This window comes from Gastrolobium bilobum, unplaced genomic scaffold (assembly GCF_033153095.1).
Source record: "Gastrolobium bilobum isolate Gb01-03AN ecotype WA unplaced genomic scaffold, APGP_CSIRO_Gbil_v1 utg15403, whole genome shotgun sequence".
In the NCBI taxonomy this organism is placed as follows: Eukaryota; Viridiplantae; Streptophyta; class Magnoliopsida; order Fabales; family Fabaceae; genus Gastrolobium; species Gastrolobium bilobum.
The window spans coordinates 549,056-571,811 of NW_026898870.1; the positions used below are offsets into that span (position 1 = coordinate 549,056).

Consider the following 22,756-nt stretch of genomic DNA (forward strand, 5'->3'; position numbering starts at 1 on the left):
GTTAAATGACTTAATAAATTTAATGTGTTCAGGTTTTGAGTTGAGATGTGATGTCAACTCAACTTATTATTTGTTGATTTCTTGCTTAGTATATTCTTGTTGATCTTTCTTGTTTTGATTCACTGCCTACTAGAAAGTGGTATCAGAACTAGTGATTAGACCTATATATGTTTCCAAGTAATTGATTGGGAGAGAAGATGGTCACTAACTTTATGAATGTTCAAAGCAATTTCCACTCAAGGGGGAGCTGACAAATTATAGAACTCACACTTAGATAATAACATCCTACATTGATAAGAATGAACTAGGCTAATAACATATAAATAAAGTGCTTTAAATTTCTCACACTATGGTAGAAAAAAAAGTGTTTGCCACCTACACAAAAAATGAGACCCGCTAATATATAAAAAAGAAAGCAGCACACTATATACTACCGGCAGTATATAGTGTGCTGAAAAAAATATTTATGCCACAACTGCAAAAATATTTTTTTAATAAATAAAATAACCCATAAACTTGATGTCATTAAATTTCGAATCGAGATATAGAAATCTAACTTATTGATTGTTGAATTCCTTACTAAGTACATTGTTGTTGATCTCCTCTATTACGGGCTCCTTGTCTATAGTAACAAATGAAATCAAAGCCAATGATTTGACATGTGTCAATCAAGTAATTGATTGAGCCGAATATTTAAATGATGATTAGTATTTGGGTTTGTGTTATTCAGAACTTATTGTCTCAAGACTTGATCACTCTTAGTTGGTAATAATACTATAAATAATCAAAGAAATTTTCGCTCCAGGGAAAATTGACAAATTGTACGACTTAACTTGAGCGATAAAATTCCAGATTGGTAAGAATATAAGCAAAGAGCATATAAATTAAATGATTCATAAGCCTAACATCTTAAAAGTTTTTGGTTGAGATATGAATACTTCTATCTATACTAGCACTTATAGTTTGATTGTGAATAAGTATTCTTATCTACCAACTATTCTCATTTTATGGGAGATTTTTAAAAAAAAATAAAATATTTCAATCGGTTCATTGCTTCGCAACTAATCCGATTCGAGGCTGAGGAGGGGTTTAAAGCCTTAATTCTAGACCCGCCCCGAATCGGATTAGTTGCGAACCAATGAACTGATTGGAATATTTCCAAAAAAAAAAAAAAAAATCTCCCATAAGTGTTTGTTAAGGAGACTAGTCGGATATCATGTAATAAGGATGAGCAAAATACATGCATTAACCCCGCCCAAAATTGCTGACAGTGACCTGCTAACCAATCAATTCCAAAATTCCATCCTCGACGTGTGTAATGAACCATAACAATCTAACCCAGCCATACTAATCCAATGACACGAATTATTCCATACTTGTCGACATCAGAACTAAATGAAACTATTCTTACAATCCAATTACACGAATTATATTGACTTCTTCCTTTTTCCCCTTAATTATTATAATCAACTCAATTTTAAATATAGTATTACATACACAAACCAAGATTTGTGATACCTACATGTTTAAAATTTTAAATACTTAATATTGACAAACCCGCATAAAATAGTTGGTTCATTAATACGCTTCCATTTTATTTTATTTTATTTTTAAAGGAAATGAAGCTTTTTAAAAGCTAAATATTTCTACGATTTTAGGTCAACTTCGCGCACAGCTAAAAATCTTAAATGTAATCTTCAATACAGAGGAGATGCTTTCATTCTTTTCAAGATTCCAGTAATTAAGTAATTAACTGGACCTGACAGTATAACCCATTATAAGGTAATAGACCTTGCTCCATTCACAGAACCACCGTCTTTTAACCAGAGGTACTCTTCCTTGCAGAATATACCCTATAAGCTGCCAGTCCAACTACGGCCACCGCAGCCCCAACTGCAATATGATGAAGGTAATAAAATCATTAAATACCGAAACAAAAATAGCAGAAGCATAAAATAAAAAGATGACTTTGTTAAATCAATTGTCTAAAGAGGCCTATTATATTTTTTTTGTTAACTCTATACAAGGCTCAAACTAAAAGTCATCCAAACTCCAGAGCAAAAATGATCAAAAGTAGAAGCAAAAACCCGAAAGAACAGCAGATTTAACATCCAATAATATGGTAGGCCCAAACAAGGGTGGCTGTTTCATGCAACAAGTACATGGCTCCCAAGAAGGCAGCTCTCTAATGTATGAACTTAGTAACTCCCAATTATTTATTCATTTACTACCATTTGATTTTTCTGATAATATATTGGCTATCTAATCCCTAAATTCCAAGCATCGTCCACCCTACTATAAATCAAAGAGAACATAAAACAGAACAACTCGGGTGAATAATGAAGAAAAAAAATCAGATAAAAGGGAAATAATAATAATAATAATACTGTAGATACAAGCTTAATGGAAACCCAATATGGACCACAGTTGCACAACACCTCAAGGTTATAAGACAACGTATAGAAAATCAAAATAAACAACTACCCAACCAAAGGACACAGAACATCTGAATCAAGATAATCACATCACCCTAAATTCAGACAAGTTTATAGGCTCATTTAAGTTAGCATAAGAGATCAAACAGCTTTAAGACACAAAATGTATGGAATGAAAGAGTCAACCTAATAAAAACTGCCATACCTGAAACAAACATAAGAGAACGATTTATAAGTCTGTGATACTGCTTGCGGCTTCTTCCAGCTTCAGTTTCTGGAATGCTTAAATGAGGGTGCTCAGCAGCAGTTACAACTCGGCGAAATAGACTGTTGAAATCCCCTAATTTCACACTGATTGGTATAGGAGCCTCGACTCCCATATCTTGACTAACCTAAAAACACATTGGCATGTCAAAATTGTCATTGCAGTTGATTCAGGATAAAGTAGTTGTTTGAATATTTCTCAGCATCAAGCACAAGTTTTACATAGCACATGCTAAGGATGACATCAGAATACAATATTTTCCCGACAATCTGTTCTAGATCTCAGGGCTATGTTTATCTGTCCATCACTCACACAGACATGACCCTAAATTGAAAAGCTAACAGTATGCTTTTCAGTCTTCACTCTTGCTTGCAAAGTCAGTAGAAAAGGTTGACAAATATAATTTTCAAAATAAAATTGAAACAAGTGCAAACAAAGCTAGAAGATGAACTCCAAAAATATCAAGTTTCTAGCTACAAGTATGCAACTAATAGATTAATTGAACATATATCAAAACTAGCCCCTTTATTAAAATGTGCAAGAAAACAAAGTCTTATAACAAAAGAGTGGAAACTAAATAATTATACAGCTCAACAGAGTAATCACATTTAAATCAATCGAAGATAATATATAAAGTGAAAGGAATCAAACTTCTGTTTGGAATGGGTATCTTGGTGGTAAGTTAGCTTTATTAGTTTTTATTTTTCAAAAAAATTTCAGCATACCAGCTAGACATTGATAGACGAAACATCTTATGCTACCAGTCTTGTACTTCACTAGTATGGGAAAATCAAACCAATGCCTTGTTTGTCTTTCTTCTTGAGCCAATTCTAATATAGATTTTTGAAAATAAAAATCCAAAAATTCAAAACGGAATAAAGATAATATTTAATTTAGAAGTCATTTCTTTTGTAAGCATCACCTTAAAAATGTTACCAAACATCAGGTGTACAGAATCTAGTACAACGGCTATAGGGAAGGAGTGAGATCCTCAATCTCTCATTTGTTCCATTCAAAGATGACATAAAATAAACATCCAAGTAAAATGCAAATGTCAAAAAAGAAGAAGTTCCCCAACATAATACATATAAAAAGGGAAACAAGGTAATTGAAACTGACTTCTAATTTTCTAAATCAAATTTCAATCTGAAGGACAAAAAATACAGAGAGAGAGACTAGTACTTGATATGTATCAATATTTAGAAAGTTTGGATGAAATCATAAATCCAAAACATGTCATGTTCACCACATTAAATAAATTTTTATCCGACCATCTAATAATTATGTACATCAATATGCACACTAAATTATGCACACGATCATTGCAAAGAAATAAGCCAGTCGAAAATACCCTAGTTGACTCTTGTATAGCCATTGGAAATGAATCCAGATCATCTTTAGCTGCAACTATAAGGCAGGGCACCTCAAAGCCAGTATCTTCTCCATGACCAGCGATTTCTACCAGGAGTTCCGATGATGTCTTCCATGAGGACTCATCAGACCTATAATGAATATCAAGTCAGCTATATACAACCAACATTTTCCAAGTACTTAATATGAGTTGTCTACACCTAACAGCACATGGTCATGAAATGATAGTTAACTTAAGCCCATGGATGAGTTGCCAATTTAGTCAGTACTTTTGAAATCATACTATGCAAATTCAAAATGACTTGAAAATCTTATTTTTAAATTATTTTCAACTTATGCCTGTAAGTTGCAAATGTTAGTTTATAAAAACAACCCAGATATTGCTTTAGGAAGCTCATCCAAGGGTACAACAGAATTTTTCCAATTGCTTATGAATTTATTTAAACAGACTACACAAAATTAATCAAAACTTGAATTCAAGGAAACTGAGTAGAAATTTCTGGAACTTTATAAAAACCGCTTTTAAATAAGTTATATAATAGTGAAATTTATACTATACTGATTCCAATATTATAATTAAAGAGAGAGAGAGAGAGAGATGTTGAGTGTTCTCTAGAAAAAAAATATTTCATTTCGTACTTTTTTCTGGTTTTGGGATATTGGAAACAATAAAACCAATTCAAACAGAAAAAAATATGACCTAAGTACTTTTCACACAGATAACCCATTACTTCTATGGTATAATGTCTTTACTATCAGCTGTCACCTGTCATGAACAAAAACTGCGATGTCACATGAGGCCAAAGACTCCTTATTGGACAGCAGCTTTCTAACTCCATCTTCAGGAATCTCTCTCAGTACAAGATATTTTTTGTTTTCCTGCAAAAAGAAGTGATAAAACATATACTTAGAGAAGAAACAAATGCCAAGAAAAATAAATGAATACAACAAAAGAAGACTCTAGTTCTGGAAAAGCTGAGACAAATGTTTTGCACAGTAAGTAGATGCTATTGTCAAATATCAATCAAGTAACATTTACCATAGAAATATCAACAACATTTACTGCATAACGATCCTCAGTGGTTGGATTGTAACTTTCAGAATATTTCCTGCAATATTAATTCAACAACAATAAGATATATTATACACTAACTTAAGTCACATTACCAGGCAGCTTCAAGAAAACATGTACAGTGAAAATACCCAGCAATAAAAGAATTCAACAATGCAGATTTTCCAGCCTTCCGAGGCCCAAAAACAAAGCACTGCAAAACATTTCTTTCTGAATGTTGCTTCTTGCGATCCAAACGTCGCTTCCTAGTTACACGGATAGCAGATGATGGATCACCAGGGTAACCAATGTATATCAGATTCTCCACACTAAAAGTTGGGTTCAGAAGCGTCATAAGTGCCCACTGTCCAGAAAAATTAATATATTAAAAAACCAATAATAAGTAATGGCAACGGAGATAAAATGCTAAAGTATACACACCACATATAAAGTCATACATACATATTTAAATTAAGGAAAAGATATCAGTAATGACAGACATAAAACTCAAGCAATCTTGATTCTCAAAGCACATTCCAAATTAATTGAGTGATAAAAGACGCTCACGCTCTTCTAAAAACATTATTCAGCAAAATGCAGGAATGGGAGAATAGAAAAGAAGGTAGAAGACTTGCACACCTCTGACAAAAATGCATCAAGAGATAGTCCTCCAAATGCACTTTTTTCCGCAGCATCCTCATATGGAGATCCAGTCCAAGGACTGCAAATAAAAAACCAAAAAATATCAAATAACATTGGCACAAGTTCTTAATGATATTCAGACTCAGGAAAGGCATACATAGAAAAAATTGCCATGGGTAGAGTTTTCAAAAACATTGAAGAAGGAAAGCTAGAAATATAAAAAAGATCCTCATAGCATTTCTACATTTGAAAAGTACAGCATATAATAAACTCCACATCATTCTACCCCATTACCAATTCAAGAAGAAACCAATGCAAGGCAATCTACATACCGTGGAGTGGTGGATAATAAAGTAAGCATATCTAGCACAAAATGTGAGAAAGCAATCTACCTTTCTGGGGCAGTAGAAAATAATTCTTCAAGTTCACGGGATCGCAACATCCCATCCTGGAGGAACAAAAAGATATGGTCAAATTTCAAGAAGAGTTAGGCAAGTTTTCATTTGTTACTGAAATCACAATGAAGTCGTTTGAGAAATATTAGAAAATAACATAATGGGCAGCATGATAAAAATCACTCCCCGTTAAACCCGACTAGCGAGTGTGGGGGCGGAGGTAATCCTTGTATGCAGCCTTACCCTTGCATAATTGCAAAGAGGCTGTTTCCTAGATTCGAACCCATGACCTTTCAGTCATGAAAGAACATCATGATAAAGTGTAAATATTCAAGGTCATTTGTTCAAATGACATACACCATCACCATCAAATGCATCAAAGATTGCCTTCAAAAAATCAAGTGCTTCATTTGTCAGCTCCACACTCTGCAGAAATTAAAACCAATCTTGATCAGAACAAGATAAAAATTCCCTGCCGTTCTGATACAGACCAACCAGCAATTACACTAAACAAAATGGAAATAGGAACTGAAATACAAATCTATATGTATATAACTTGGTCTGAACCCGTATTACAGCAGTATTAATCTCAGGATTAATAACAGAGACAAATGCAATGGCAGATTACAGAGTTGTGCAGCTCAAACTACTCATTACATAGCCAACAGAAATACATTACTGGAAAGGAAATACAATGCATAAAGTAAGAGATAGTGTGAAGCAATTGGAGAGGCTCCACTCTCTCCCAATCCCCAAGGGGCCCAAGTAATTCCACTAAGATTCTAGATACCTCCTACAAGCACCCCTTCCTCTATATTTAAACCAATTCCTTCGTAACTAACTTGCTATCCCGTGCTTCCATTCTGTTTTGCTGAGTCAGCTATATTGCTTTCCCTAAATTGCCCTTGGAGGTGGTATCGTATCAATACTCCACCCCTTTTAAGCACCTTGTCCTCAAGGTGCAGTTCAACCCATAAAAACCCTCCTCCTGGATCCCACTGTTTGAATTGTGGGACCTTACATATGCACCAAGCTTGGCAATTTCCACCGGGATCCCATGCTTGTTCTTCAATCCTATCCCATTCGTTTGTAACTTCTGCAAGATGATGCTTAGCAACTCTTAAATATTCTTTCATGCTCTCCCATCTTTGTAGCATTTCCCCATTTTTTTTCTCCTCAAGCCAACCTTCCAACCACTGATCAACATTCATTTTCAAATCTTGAACATGCTTCTCATATACTTCCAAATTAGTATGCTTAAAATTATTAGAAATATCCTTATTTAAACAACCAACAGCAACAGATCGTGTTTTGCAATAGCATGGCAACATCACATAATTTGTGTGTGTATGGAAACTTGTACCTGGCATTTTAAAAAATACTGCAGTTTTGCTTCTTCCAAATTGTATATCGTCTCTAAACTCAATCGATTTCGTAAATGCCTTAGAAGTGTACCCATAGTTGAAAATCATTGCCTCACCTTCGTGGTCTCCATATTCTTGAGTACCCATAGTTGTACGACCAAAGAAGTCCTTTGACAGGTAGCAATTGATGGGTATTAGGTGTTGGGCCTGACCTCTTGAGTTATTAAAAGAAGAGCCCAGCCTTTGCAATTTTTCATTTTCTTTCATCTCAAACACCCATTTTTGTTTCTTCCTTATTTGGGTTTGGCCCTCTAGGTCAAAAAATTGACCCAAGGTATGGAATTTCCTCATTAAGCTGGCTCCTTCCTCCTTGTAGCCGCTACTTTTGATTTGAGGTGGTGCAACATTTTTTTCCACCTGCATCTCAATCACAGGGATGCCATCAGCTGCCATGCAAGCGTATGGGTTCGATGGTCCTAATGATGGAGGCTCAGTCGGTCTCTTCATGGCCATTACAAGCTTTTCTTCTCTCATTCTTTTCTTCTGCTCCTCCACCACGTGACATGGTGAAAGGTTGCCATCTATCATCACCCTCTCCATTTGGATTTTCATTTTCTTCTTGGCTTCCATCTCCTTAACGCCAATCATTTCTGTTCTGTTTTGTACTTCCAAAAAGTCTTCAATTATACGTACTCCTCCTATGACAGCTTCCTTTTGAGTTTCCTCACTCTTTTCCATGATCTCCCATTTCCCTAACATAGATTTACTATGCGACTTCTTTTCAACCTCTGTTTCTACTTCTTCTTTCCTCTCCTGATCTTTACCTCCGTTCACCGTTGCGCTAGTCACTTGTTCTCCTCCTTCTTCGTCTTCGTCTTTAACTATTAACACTTGCAGACGATCTCGGAGCTCCGCCTGTGAGAGCCGTCGAGTGTTGTGCACTTGGCTATCTGATGTGTGACCACCGTCGTAGGCTTGATTAACGGTGTTTACGGTTACCTTCGTCGCTGCCGCCTTTGAATTATCTTTATTTGCAACCCTAACGTTATAGGAACTAGCATTTTTAGTATTAAGTGAATTGGGCTGCGTATATGTCGTTGGGTTGAAAGAGCCCAAAACAGAAAACCCCCAAATTTTACTCTCATATGGGCTGTTGCTACTATGTTGGGCCTGAACCCCTCTGTTGAGCCCACTCGTTCCATCCTTCCCTACTGCACTCAGCCTTTCCTCCATCCACACGCTCCTCTTCTCTATCTTCAAGGAGAATTTGATCATCTCCGACAAACTGATGGCAGGGTACATCATCAACTCTTCGCGGATGCTACTCTTAACGCCTTTGAGCCAAGCCCTTTTAAGTAGCTCCTCATCCTCAAATCGCAGATCTCCGATCACCTTCTCGAACTCACGTTTGAACTCAGCCATCGTTCCGCTCTGTTTAAGCGAGTATAACACTTTATAAGGATCGTCTAATGCCTCTTGTTGAGATTCACTCTGAATTTCCTCCCTGTCCACCTTGTGTTTCTCCACCACAAGATCCCTCTGCATTTCCATTTCTGGACTAGAACGTAGCCGCTCTGTTTCCTTGGTTCCGCCTCGTTTTCTGTCTGGTTGTCTTCTGTGTGAGTGATGCTTGGTCTTCTGAAGAAGTTCATCAAGAAGCTTAAGTATCTTCTTATGGTTTTCCTCCACTTGACTCTCCCTTTTCTTCCATTCTTGAAATCTATATTCCAGTTGCAACTCGCTCTTCCTCCAATTTTCAGATCTGTTTTCCATTTTTTTTTATTTTTTTTTTTATTTTTTTTTTTTTTTATCAGCGTGGTTCAAAGCTACCGGATCGGATAGCTCTGATACCAATTTGATACAGACCAACCAGCAATTACACTAAACAAAATGGAAATAGGAACTGAAATACAAATCTATATGTATATAACTTGGTCTGAACCCGTATTACAGCAGTATTAATCTCAGGATTAATAACAGACAAATGCAATGGCAGATTACAGAGTTGTGCAGCTCAAACTACTCATTACATAGCCAACAGAAATACATTACTGGAAAGGAAATACAATGCATAAAGTAAGAGATAGTGTGAAGCAATTGGAGAGGCTCCACTCTCTCCCAATCCCCAAGGGGCCCAAGTAATTCCACTAAGATTCTAGATACCTCCTACAAGCACCCCTTCCTCTATATTTAAACCAATTCCTTCGTAACTAACTTGCTATCCCGTGCTTCCATTCTGTTTTGCTGAGTCAGCTATATTGCTTTCCCTAAATTGCCCTTGGAGGTGGTATCGTATCACGTTCACAGATTGATCTCAGGCAGGTATAACACATAAAGGTATACCATATATAATACACATGAGGACACAATTCATCTCAAAAGAAATACCTGATCAGGAGCACGTTTCAAAGGTGGAATCAGATCATCAGCAAGCTTGATATCATCATTATATCCAAACTTCCTGAGCACAGTCCATGTTGTCTCAAGACGCCCTTTTTCTATGAAAAGGGCATGAAGAAAAAGAAATCCCGTCAAAGTAAGTCCGCGTTCATTCACACCTTCAGGCAATTTTTCTTGTACAACCTTCTTTACACCCACAATTTCAGATGGTTGCAAAGGAGCATTGAAACATTTAACCTGTCGATAGTTTTGTTAGTTTTTTCACAAATCATATGCAATAATTACCTTACCATCATAACATAATAGAAACAAGTTTATAATCAAGCTCTAAGGTGCCAGATTATAGTACTCGGATAATAAATAGGCCTCAATTTTGATATTTAATATATTCTTCTTAAAAGGGGAGAATACAACCTGAAAATCATTCAGCTCAGCATCACTCAGGGCACCATCTCTGTCATGATCACAGAGGATAAAAATCCGCTTCAAGGCCCGCACACATCGAGGCTTTAGAGTCTGTGACTCCTGATCAAATAAGGGAGCCGTTGGATGAAGAACAGCCTTTTGTGCATAGTAGAAAACTTCAGGGACCTTCAATAAGAAAATTTCATTACAATTGTATGAACCAAAATCCAGATATAATTGATCAGCAACTTTAAAATCAGATGTCAAAACAAGGAGTTTGATTGCAATGGTATGAATAAAATATACCTGAATATGCCTAGATGCTGAACACTCAATGCAAGTTTCAATCTCTCGGAACTGTTGCATTATTGGGGACATCACCTGTTCTAGGCTCACCTGCTGATTTTCATCTCTCAAATCAAGCTTACAGCCAACCACTATAACTGGAACTTTTACCTGTTCATTAAGTTCAAATATCCATATCATGCATATATACACTTAAAATAAAAAGAACAAATATATTGTGTGAATCTAATTAGGCTGTATGATGAACAGTAAACAAGTATGTGCACAAGAATAGAAGATGTTTTTACAAGAAAGAAGAGCAGAATGGGTTTAGCAATTTACAATAATCTATTAGGACCTCCCTTTCCATTCTTGAGGAATATTTATTTTCTCCCTCCTTTTTTTTTCCTCTTCACTTTTAAAAGATAAAAGGAGCTGTAATTGAACATATAGTCCTTGGAGAGGTAAAGTAATAATAATAATAATAATAATAATAATAATAATAATAATACTATAAGATCAGAACCTCTAATTTGCGAAGATGTGGGAGCCAAAATATACTCAGATTTTCAAGTGTCTCAGGCCGATCGCATGCATAAGTGAGGACAACTGTGTCAGCCCGCTGCAATTCTTCAGCAACTTTAACACTATCCTCAGGACTGCAATAATAATAATAATAATAAAGCAAACTGTAAACATTGCCCTAACAATAGATAAAGGTACAAGCAGGAAATAGCATTTTTCTAAGAGATTGCAGAGTGTATACTTATACTTTAAATTTCTTATTTGGCGAATAGGACACGATAAACATAATGTCAAACAACTTAACATAATTCCATGACCTCGATCAGCAAAGAGCTCAGAAACCAAACAGCCAAACTGGTTTCAAAGGGAGAACATTCAGGTACAAGATAAGGCTTAGCTTAGCTCCAAAACGAAACATCAACTCCGAAACACCAGAAGATGTTGTATATTTAGTAAAAAAAAAAAAAAAAAACCGCCGAATCACAACAACAACAGGTACTGCTACTCAAAACATTCTAGTTTTATTATCTATTTTTAAGGCCTGCGAACCTTGAAAAGGAAAAGCCATTACTGTCACTTTCGAAACGGTGTTACTTCAGTTATGAATGCCTCGTGAACCAAAAGATAAGAACGTTAAAGTTTGATACCGGGAAGAGGTGTCAATAATTGTGATAGGCACGCGATCCGGATACAGATCTTCAGGAAGCCTCGTGGGAGGCAACACCGGTGGCACATTCACCGGGAAGTTGTCGGCGGCAGCTGTAATAATGAGGCTTGATTTTCCGGTGCCCTGGTCTCCGGCCACAACAATACGAACTCCAGTCCTGCCGTGTGGATTGACGGTTCCAGCAGAGGCTTTTGCCATGGATGCTGCAAAAGCGCATAGCAAAAACCTAAAAATCCCAATTACAAAGCAGAGAGAGAGAGAGAGAGAGAGAGAGAGAGAGAGAGAGAGAGAGAGAGATGAATTACGTTGGAGTGTAAGTACCTGTGTCTGTGCTGTGCTGTGTTGTGTTGTGAGAGCAGCGTAAAGTAAAAACCCTAACACTAGGTGTGTAACCTTGCCGGTGCTAGTAGGTGGCCGTCAAGCCTTTAGAGTCCTTTTCCTTTGTAGCACTGTTACTTGTCTTGCGCCCCAGGGCACCACAGAATTGAGCTTTCATAAAACGACAGTCGTCTACGCTCCATTAACTTTTTAGTCGTTTATAGATTTATATGCCGCGTATTATAATTTTATTTTTTCCCCTTGGTATTCAACTTAGAAAAAATATATTGTAAATATCAATCAATTTCACATTAAATCGATTATATTAATTCAACGATTATATTTATTTTTATCTTTGTATGATTATGATTTTTCATATTTGATGATACTTTATATTTATTCTCACTAACCATACAAAGATGAAAATAAATATAACTGTTAAATCAACATAATTTGAAGGTGAAATCGATTAGTAGTAACACTAATTAATTGTTACAACTTACAATATCCTACCCCTTCTGTGGAACCAATGCACTCTATGAAAAGAATATAAAGGTTCAACGATTTCGATAATGACAAACATGGAAAGAAAGCTTCAAGGTGCAACCATAAAAAAGAAGTCTAAACAAGATCAAGACTCAAGCTTCAAGAGAAGTCTCTAAGTCCAAACTCAGAGTAATATACTGTAGGACTTAGGATTATTTGTAAATTGATTCTTTACAAGAACGAAGCTCAAACTATTTTTTAAATACATGCATTAAATCATCGTTTGACATTCAAATACATTCTTAACATGAAAACATATTTTTCAATGATCATAAAATGTTTAAACAATATTTGAAAATGATGTGAATCAAGAGAAAACCATTTCAAGGCGAAAACCAACCTTTCAACAGGTTGGTAATCGATCACCAAACAATGGTAATCGATTACCCTGGGTGTGTTTGGTACAAGAGAAATTTTTTGGTGACCGGGAGTCATGATTAATGGGAATACAGTAGAAATTGAGTTTACTTGGAATCTTACGAAAGAGGTGTTTGGTTCGCCAAAATATTACCGGAAATATTGGGTAAAAATTACTGATTCCATATTTGGTTTAGAACGAAATATGACTTCGAATATGAGGTTATTTTACAAAAATAACCCCAAACTATTTTTACTTTTGTAATTGATAGATTGGGTCTAGATTTTTATGTGTATTGGTGTATTTTTTCTCAAAATTTATTGTTGTGTTTTCCCTTTACTTGGTATTCTGATTGGTATTTCGAATTACCATATTATTTTTGGTAATCTAAATAGTGACTTTTCTTTATAAATCAAATTACCGGTAATCCTTGGATATCCGGGAATCCTAATTTACTCCTTCTACCAAACGTGGTAATTACATTTACCAAAGAAGGATTACCGGTAATCCTCTTCAAAAACTTGCAACAAACACCCCCGCATGGTAATCGATTACCCACTCAATGGTAATCGAGTACCTACTGTTCAGAGACAAAAATAACGGCTATAAAACGGCTAGTTTGCGAAAATGAGTAGGAAAAAGGCCATAGAGGCCCTCTATAAATAGAGACTATTGTTCCCATTGATGGCACACACTTATTGATCATCATTACTCATTAATTCTCATCCTATTTGCATTATTCTTGTTTTCTTGATCATAAATTCTATTTGAGCTTTATTCTTGTGAGAGTGTCATATATCATTGTTCTTCAACTTGTGTTATTTGTACTTTGAGAGTACTTAGCCATTATTAAACACCTTCCTTGATTACTTGAGTAGCTAGGGGAGTGAACCCTACACACTTGAAAGGTCACCAAATTCCTAAAAAAATTTGGAGTGAAAAAGTGTAAGGCATCAAGAGCCCGAAGTCTTGAAAAGTTGTAGTGGTTTGTCAAGCACCCTCAAACTTGATAGTTAGTGAAAAGAATTGATCGAGCGGCTTCAGTCTGGACGTAGGTCACGGTGGTGGTGACCGAACCAGGATACATCTAGTTTTCAATCTCTTTAACCTTAATCTCTTTATTTAAGTATTAAAATTGCATCTTAGATTGTCTTTATATATATTCGCTTGCTTACTTTGTTGATCACTACACTTGCTTTTACAATTAGACATTTCCTTATTAAATTACTTTATTGAAGAAATAGTCTTTAAAACATCAAAGGATGTACTTTGCGAAAAGATTTTGTAAAACTCAATTCACCCCCCCTCTTGAGTATTGAAGCCACATGTCCAACAAGTGGTATCAGAGCTTGAGCTCTTGTGTAAAGAGCTTAACCGCTTCAAGAGAAGGGATGGCTTCTTTGAACCATGATATGCCCCTTGAAGGATCATCTAGTACTAGACCTCCATTTTTTAATGGTGTCGATTATTCTTATTGGAAGAGTCGGATGAAAATATTTCTTCAATCTAATGATTTAAGAGTATGGAGTGTAGTTGAAAAAGGGTACACACCACCTACTATAAAAAATGAGAAGGATGAAGATATTCCTAAAGATATAGATAATTACACTGAAGATGAAATTAAGAAAGGAAATTGGAATGCTAGAGCTCAAAACTTGATCACAAATGCCTTAGGTCGTGATGAATACTTTCGTGTTTCAAATTGTAAGAATGCTAAGGAAATGTGGGATACTCTTCAAATAACCCATCAAGGAACGAGTGATGTTAAATTTACAAAATTAAATGCACTCACTAGAGAATTTGAAATGTTTGAGATTCATGAGAATGAAAGTATTCAAAGTATGCAAAAGAGATTCACACACCTTGTCACTCATCTAAATGCTTTAGATAAATCTTTTACTAACATTGAGTTAATTGCTAAGATGATGAGAAGTGTGCACAATAGGGAATGGCAACCCAAGTTAACGGCTATTACGAAATCAAAAGATTTAAAAACCGTGGATCTTGCAACCTTGTTCGGCAAACTTCAAGAGTATGAAATGGAGCTAACTAGAATAACCTTGAAGGAACAAGCCATCAAGAAAAGTAAGGGAATTGCCTTGAAAGCCTCAACACCAAGCAAGGAGAAGGATGAAGGAAAAGAAGATGAAGATTTCGAAAATGGCCTTAATGAAGATGAGATGAGTCTCTTCGTAAAGAAGTATGGAAAATTCTTTAAGAAGAATTTTTCAAAGAAATCCGCATTTCCTCGTAGAAGAAGATCTAAAGATGAAGGATCCTCACAACTCACCATCACTTGCTATGAATGTGGAAAAACTGGTCACTACAAATCGGATTGTCCAAATATTCAAAAGAAAGACAAATATGAAAAGAAGCAAGGCAATGATAGAAGGAACTTCAAGAAGGGTTATCTTGTTTGGGATGACGAATCTAGTTCTTCCAATTATGACTCCAAGGAAGAAGCAAACCTATGCTTCATGCAAGATGGGAGACCACCGGAGAAATCAAGTAAAGGAACTCAACATATATGTCTCATGGCAAATGAGGCGAAAATGAATCCAAAACCGAGGTAAACTCGTCTTGCTCTACTATTTCCCCTTCATATGATGAGTTGTCTGACATGTTTGAAGAAATGCATAATGAAACACTAAAACATGTAAAACTCTTAGAGAATCAAGGAAAACTATTAGTTCTTTGGAAAAACAAATTGCATCTTTAGAAAAGGAAGTGAAAGATTTGAAAGATGAAAATGAAACTTTCAAATTACTTGATGCTAGCACTAGTTGTATCAAATGCCTATCTTCAAATGATAATGCATCTTCATCATCATGTACTTCATGTAAAAATCTAAACAATGAAATTGATGATTTAAATGAAATTCTAAGCAAATTCACATGTGGAAGAGATAACTTAAATATGTTGCTTGGTAAACAAAGATGCATGTTCAACAAATCCGGTTTAGGCTTTGACACTAGCACACGAGAAAAATCATATAAAAACTTTTTCATTTCTCCATCCTACATGACAAGTAGTCCATTCATTAAATGTTTTCATTGTGGTGGAAAAGGTCATAGTGCATCCACATGTAAAGTTAGAAAGAATGGTATTATTGGGCAAAAGAAAGTGTGGGTTCCTAAGGGAACTAAGCCCAAGACTAACACACAAGGACCCAACAAGGTTTGGGTACCAAAGATTAAATCTTGACTTTGTGATGTAGGTTTGCTTGAAGGCTAAAAGCTCTAAATGGTACTTGGATAGTGGTTGCTCAAGTCACATGACGGGAGATGTGACTAAGTTCCAATCATTCACCAAAAAAGAACATGGACACGTTTCCCATGAAGATAACAACAAAGGAAAGATTTTCGGTATTGGAAAAGTTGGTAATTCCTCCTCCGTTTCTATAGAAAATGTTTTGCTTGTTGAGGGCCTTAGACATAACTTGCTTAGCATTAGTCAATTATGTGATAAAAATTATAAAATTATTTTTTACTCAACCTCTTGTAAAATTGAGAGTCTAATTGATGGGCAAGTTAAGTTTCTTGGTCATAGAGTGGATAACATTTATATGATAGACTTAGATGGTATGCCTTCAAATGATGATAAATGTTTGATTAGTAAGGAATATGATTCTTGGTTATGGCATAGAAGAATAGCACACATTGGCATGGGTCAATTGAGCAAATTGATATCCTTAGACTTAGTTATTGGATTACCAAAGCTCAAATTTGAAAAAGATAAAGTTTGTGACGCTTGTCAAATGGGAAAACAAGTAAAGGCTTCTTTTAAATCAAAAAATATTGTTTCTACCACAAAGCCTTTACAACTTTTACATATGGATCTTTTTGGACCAACTAGAACCATGAGCTTTGGTGGCAATTACTATGCCTTGGTCATTGTGGATGATTATTCTCGCTACACTTGGACTTTGTTTCTTACATATAAAAGCAATGTTTTTAAATCATTCAAGAGACTAGCCAAGCTTATTCAAAATGAACAATCTTCAAATATTGTTTCAATTAGAACCGATCACGGCGGAGAATTTGAAAATCAAGAATTTGAAATGTTTTGTGAAGAAAACGGTATTAAACATAATTTTTCCGCTCATAGGACTCCACAACTAAATGGAGTTGTAGAAAGAAAAAATCGTGTATTGGAAGAACTTGCTAGAACCATGTTAAATGAAAATGATCTTCCAAAATATTTTTGGGCGGAAGCCGTTGGCACCGCGTGTTATGTTATGAACCATGCTTTAATTAGACCTATTTTAAAGAAAACTCCCTATGAACTTTACAAAGGAAGAAAACCCAATATTTCATATTTTCATGTCTTTGGTTGCAAATGTTTTGTTTTAAATAATTAAAAAGAAAACCTTGGCAAATTTGACTCTAAAGCCGATGAAGGCATATTTCTAGGATATTCACTTACAAGTAGAGCTTATAGAATCTATAACAAAAGAACAATGGTCATTGAAGAGTCTATTCATGTTGTATTTAATGAGACTAACAATGCCTTGCCTAGAAAGGAACCTTGTGATGATGATCTTATAGAAAGCATGGAAAACATAAACTTGGATGGCAAAGAGAACAATGAAAGACAAAAAGAAGATGAAGCAAACAATGAAGACACACCAAGTCAACAAATCAATGACGAGAACAATCTACCACAAGATTGGAGAGTAGCTAGAGGACACCCCATTGATGTGGTAATTGGTGATATATCCAAAGTGGTAACTACTAGAAACTCAATTAGAAATATTTGTAATCACTTAGCATTTGTTTCTCAAATTGAGCCTAAGACCATAAATGAAGCAATTATTGATGAACATTGGCTTTTGGCAATGTAAGAAAAACTAAATCAATTTGAAAGAAATCAGGTTTGGGAACTTGTGCCAAAACCAAATGATTATCCAATAATTGGAACCAAATGGGTCTTTAGGAATAAACTTGATGAAAATGGCATAATTACTAGAAATAAAGCTAGACTTGTTGCTAAAGGTTATAATCAAGAGGAATGTATTGATTATGATGAAACTTATGCTCCCGTTGCTAGATTAGAAGCTATTAGATTGCTACTTGCATTTGCATGTATAATGGATTTTAAACTTTTTCAAATAGATGTTAAAATTGCCTTTTTAAATGGATATATTCAAGAAGAAGTATATGTTGATCAACCTCTCGATTTTGAAGATCATGATTTACCTAACCATGTTTTTAAACTCAAAAAGGCTTTATATGGTTTGAAACAAGCTCCAAGAGCTTGGTATGAAAGATTAAGCAAATTTCTTTTAGGAAAAGGTTTTTCAAGAGGAAAAGTGGATACAACTCTCTTTATAAAGAAAACAAATGATCATCTATTATTTGCACAAATCTATGTGGATGATATTATCTTTGGTGCCACTAACGTTTATCTTTGTGAAGAGTTTGCTAATCTTATGTAAAGCGAATTTGAGATGTCTATGATGGGAGAGCTAAACTTCTTTCTTGGTCTCCAAATAAAGCAACAAAAGGATGGGATATTCATCAATCAAGCTAAATATTGCAAGGAGTTATTCAAAAAATTTGGAATGGATAACTCCAAGGCTATTGATACTTCCATGGGTACATCTTGTTCTTTAGACAAGGATGAAGGAGGTAAATTCATAGAAATTACTAAATATCGAGGTATGATTAGCTCACTCCTTTACTTAACCGCAAGTAGGCCCGACATTATGTTTAGTGTGTGTATATGTGCTAGATTTCAAGCTAATCCTAAGGAATCACACTTAAGTGCCGTAAAAAGAATTTTGAGATATCTTGTAGGCACTTCACAAATGAGACTATGGTACCCCAAGGGTGCATCATGTGAGTTAATAAGCTATTCCGATTCTGATTTTGCGGGATGCAAATTGGATAGGAAGAGCACTAGTAGCACTTGCCACTTTCTTGGTTGCTCTTTAGTGTCTTGGCATAGCAAGAAACAAAATAGTGTGGCTTTGTCCACGGCCGAAGCCGAATACGTGGTGGCCGGTAGTTGTTGTGCTCAAATCATTTGGATGAAACAACAACTCAAGGACTTTGGGGTTGAACTGGATCACATCCCCATAAGGTGTGATAACACTAGTGCCATAAACCTCACAAAGAATCCCATAATGCACTCTAGAACTAAACATATTGATATTAGACATCATTTCATAAGAGATCATGTGCAAAGTGGTGACTGCATCTTGGAATTTGTGGATTCTTCAAAGCAATTGGCTGACATCTTCACCAAACCACTACCAAAGGAAGTATTCTATAACTTAAGAATAGAAATTGGCCTTATTGATCCCTCATATATATGATTACATCATCATTTACTTCACTTATTCTCATGATTTAATCCTCTCATTTTTTTAATACATGTGTCTAAAAAGCATTTTTCATATATAAAATTCATAGAATTATATCTGTTATATGTCACATGACACCCCTTCCTTCCCTTTTCTCTGTTTCGTGTCTCAAATCAGCCCAATAGCCCTTTGGTAATCGATTACCACTGCATTGGTAACTGATTACCTAGAAGGGTAATCGATTACCAATTCATGGTAATCGATTACCACACGTTACAGCAGCTTTTTAGTCTCACAAAGAGCCGTTTCTGTCTATTCTTCTCGTTACTTTCAAAACGAAAATGGTCTCTTCTCTCTTTGGAACCTTGCACACTCTCAAATCCCCTCAATATTAAGGACCGGTTCGAAGCTTATATCCCCTTCGATTTGGGAATTTCCATTCTTTGCTTATGATCATTTGAGAACCTCTCCCTTTCAACACACATGTTCGTCTCCCTCTTCTACGCTTCTGATCGTTTGCTTTAAACTCCCAAACTTTTTTTTCTTTCTCTTTTCTCGATGGTTTGATGAATCTGAAGGCAGTTATTTCTTTTTCAAATCGTTGTACTATTTAGGGTTTCACACTTGGTCCCTTTCACTCTTGGTTCCAATCTTACATTTTTTATCTGACTCGCTGGTTTGAAACGCTGGTCCCTTATCACATATCTCAGAATCATGAACACTGATTGTTGTATGCCTTTTTTTGCTTTGGCTGAAATTGCTCTGTGTGAAATTATGAATCGGTTCCTGTTATTCTGAATACACTATGGCTGATTATTTTCCTTTGGTATTATCAAATTGCACGCTGATTTTATTAAGTGAATATGCCTCTGATTTCATTTGCGCTTATTGCACGCCTCTACAATCTTTTTTTGCCCTCTTTTGGTACTCTCGATTTTCTGGTTTATTGGCTGATTCTATATGCTTAGCAATGAGATGCCAGAATTAGAATAAAGAACTAGCGAGTGCTTTATTACTTAGGCCATTTGGTTTTTATGAAACATGTATTGAATATTAAAATAAGATGAAGTCAGATGTACTTATGCCTATTCTGTGAAAATCTTATATGTGACCAATTCACAATATATGATATGCTGCCATTTCTTTCTGTCTCTGATCCATCGAATGCTTTTTTCACGCTCAATTTTTTTTAGGCCATCTATTTGTGACTGACATATTATGCAAAATTGGCTGCACCCATTCTTCATATATGCTGATCTCATATTCCTTTTCAGTAGATGTTGTCATGCTGGATGCTAAATTCTTCACTTATTTTGCTGTCATGACTCTTATTTTGTCTATTTGACACCAATGCCATGCTAATTTTTTTTTTTGGATGAAAGGAATGTCATTTCGATTAGTCCAAGTTGATGCATATCCATCTACTATTTTTTTTATCTCTTTCAATCTGATTTCATAAGTCTCTTTATAATGCCTCATATTACTCACTTCCATGTATGCTGAATTTGATCCTTTCGGTCCTACCTTTGGGTTCTAACTTAATATCACTTTGCTTTGTAGGGCTTAATCTGATGGCCTCATCATCTATTCGCAAGAGACCCCGAGGTTCATGTCTTCATGGAAAATACTTCTCTACAGCTGCTAAGTATGCCACATTCAAAGAACATTATGCCTCCCGCCAAGTCATCGCTGCAAAATGCTTGGATATACAATTCATGAGTAATGAAGGCTTTGAAATTTGTGATCTCCTGACTCATGCTGGAGTCGGCTTGACTCTCTTCAACGAGAGATATTCAGAAGATATGGTTCGGGCCTTCTACTGCACAGTCAGCTTTGCAAATGACACACTCAAGGCCGACATCAAAGGCAAGCTCTTTTCAGTACCTCCTGAGGAATGGTCTTGTATATTTGGTCCTGCCTACAATGGACAAAAGTATGGTGTGTATGATTTTGCTGAATATAACAAAAACACCTTCACGCAGTCAATTGTGGAACTCGGCATCATAGTTACTCAATCAAAGTTCAGTGTCTCTTTGTTGACTATAGACAACCAGATTCTACATTATGTAGTCACTCACATGCTGTCGCCGCGACCCTCTAACTACTCTCGGGTGCTTGATGCTGATATCTTTCTGATGTGGGTTATCCGTTCTGGAATTAGTTTCAACTGGCCCTATTATATTCTCCCACAAATGATTAAATCTAAAAACTCTTCTGCTGCACTTCCTTATGCTACTGCAATTATTGAGATTCTGCGTCATCAGCAACTCTTTATGGATGGTGAGATTCTGTCTGATGAAATTCACAGCCTTGGCATGAATTTACTGGCCCAAAAGCAAATCAAAAAAGTTAATGGTATATGGTGTAAAACAACTGCTGCTCCTGAAGCCGGAGCAGCCCTTGCTGACATTGCCGAGGACACTGATCCTCCAGCCGCTGATCATCCTGCTAACTCTTCTTCCTCCGCAGATCATACTTTGGGTTCCATTCTCACATCTCTTAATCGGTTAAACACTACTGTGGAATCCGGCTTTGCTACTGTGAACTCTAGGCATGCTAATATGGAGCTTCGTCTGAAGCACATTGAGGACTACCTTCACATTCCTCCTCTTCCGTGTCTACCGCCTCCACATGACTCTGATGACTTTTAGTCCCTGCTATTTATTTTTTATGCTTTTGGACTTATCTTATGCTTCTATTTTGCTATGCTACTTTGGATATTTTGCATCCATAGGACTCTAGCTTTATGGACTATAGTTGCTTAGATTATGGACTATTATGAACTCTTGTGGATTATTATGTTTTCTTCTCGCTTTTTGCATGAATTATTTCAAGATTTCTATTTATCCACTCATGCTTTTTGATGTTGTCAAAGGGGGAGAAAGATACATAAATTGAGAAAATCATAAGCATATATTAAGGTAAAGAGGGGGAGAATAAAATTCAAATATAAAAGGAAGATTAGATGACACCTTGTATATCAATCATATATTAAGGGGGAGTTTCAATACTATACTTGTCTAAATACATGCTATACTAATCCTTTTCTCAATTTGAGTTTGTCATCATCAAAAAGGGGGAGATTGTGGAACCAATGCACTCTATGAAAAGAATATAAAGGTTCAACGATTTCGATGATAACAAACATGGAAAGAAAGCTTCAAGGTGAAACCATAAAAAAGAAGTCTAAACAAGATCAAGACTCAAGCTTCAAGAGAAGTCTCTAAGTCCAAACTCAGAGTAATATATTGTAGGACTTAGGATTATTTGTAAATTGATTCTTTACAAGAACGAAGCTCAAAGTATTTTTTAAATACATGCATTAAATCATCGTTTGACATTCAAATACATTCTTAACATGAAAACATACTTTTCAATGTTCATAAAATGTTTAAACAATATTTGAAAATGATGTGAATCAA

At 35.7% G+C, this 22,756-nt stretch overlaps 1 protein-coding gene across 2 annotated transcripts; it reads right to left on the minus strand.

Annotated features, from left to right (window-relative positions):
* Nucleotides 1-1,579: 1,579 nt before the first annotated feature.
* On the minus strand, nt 1,580-12,255 carry LOC133284887 (mitochondrial Rho GTPase 1-like). Of its 2 annotated transcripts, none has more exons than XM_061482014.1 (15): nt 12,127-12,255; nt 11,786-12,008; nt 11,140-11,272; nt 10,635-10,784; nt 10,338-10,514; nt 9,912-10,160; nt 6,517-6,585; nt 6,157-6,212; nt 5,762-5,843; nt 5,275-5,486; nt 5,111-5,180; nt 4,838-4,950; nt 4,052-4,202; nt 2,641-2,827; nt 1,580-1,893 (listed from the first exon to the last, which is right to left on the minus strand). In XM_061482014.1, exons 2-15 carry the CDS (start codon nt 12,001-12,003, stop codon nt 1,820-1,822), a joined length of 1,941 nt encoding a protein of 646 aa, XP_061337998.1. In that variant the 5' UTR covers nt 12,004-12,008; nt 12,127-12,255; the 3' UTR covers nt 1,580-1,819. The 2 variants fall into 2 exon arrangements, with proteins under 2 accessions (XP_061337998.1, XP_061337999.1); XM_061482015.1 differs by having other exon boundaries at nt 12,111-12,217.
* Nucleotides 12,256-22,756: the final 10,501 nt, after the last annotated feature.

Coding starts and splice junctions, on each gene's coding strand:
- LOC133284887 (XM_061482014.1), bottom strand. CDS start 12,003: ATGGCAAAAGCCTCTGCTGGAACCGTCAATCCACACGGCAGGACTGGA. Junction 11,273..11,785: donor ATTATTGACACCTCTTCCCG/GTATCAAACTTT, acceptor TTATTATTGCAG/TCCTGAGGATAGTGTTAAAG. Junction 6,213..6,516: donor ATGCATTTGATGGTGATGGT/GTATGTCATTTG, acceptor TTGTTCCTCCAG/GATGGGATGTTGCGATCCCG.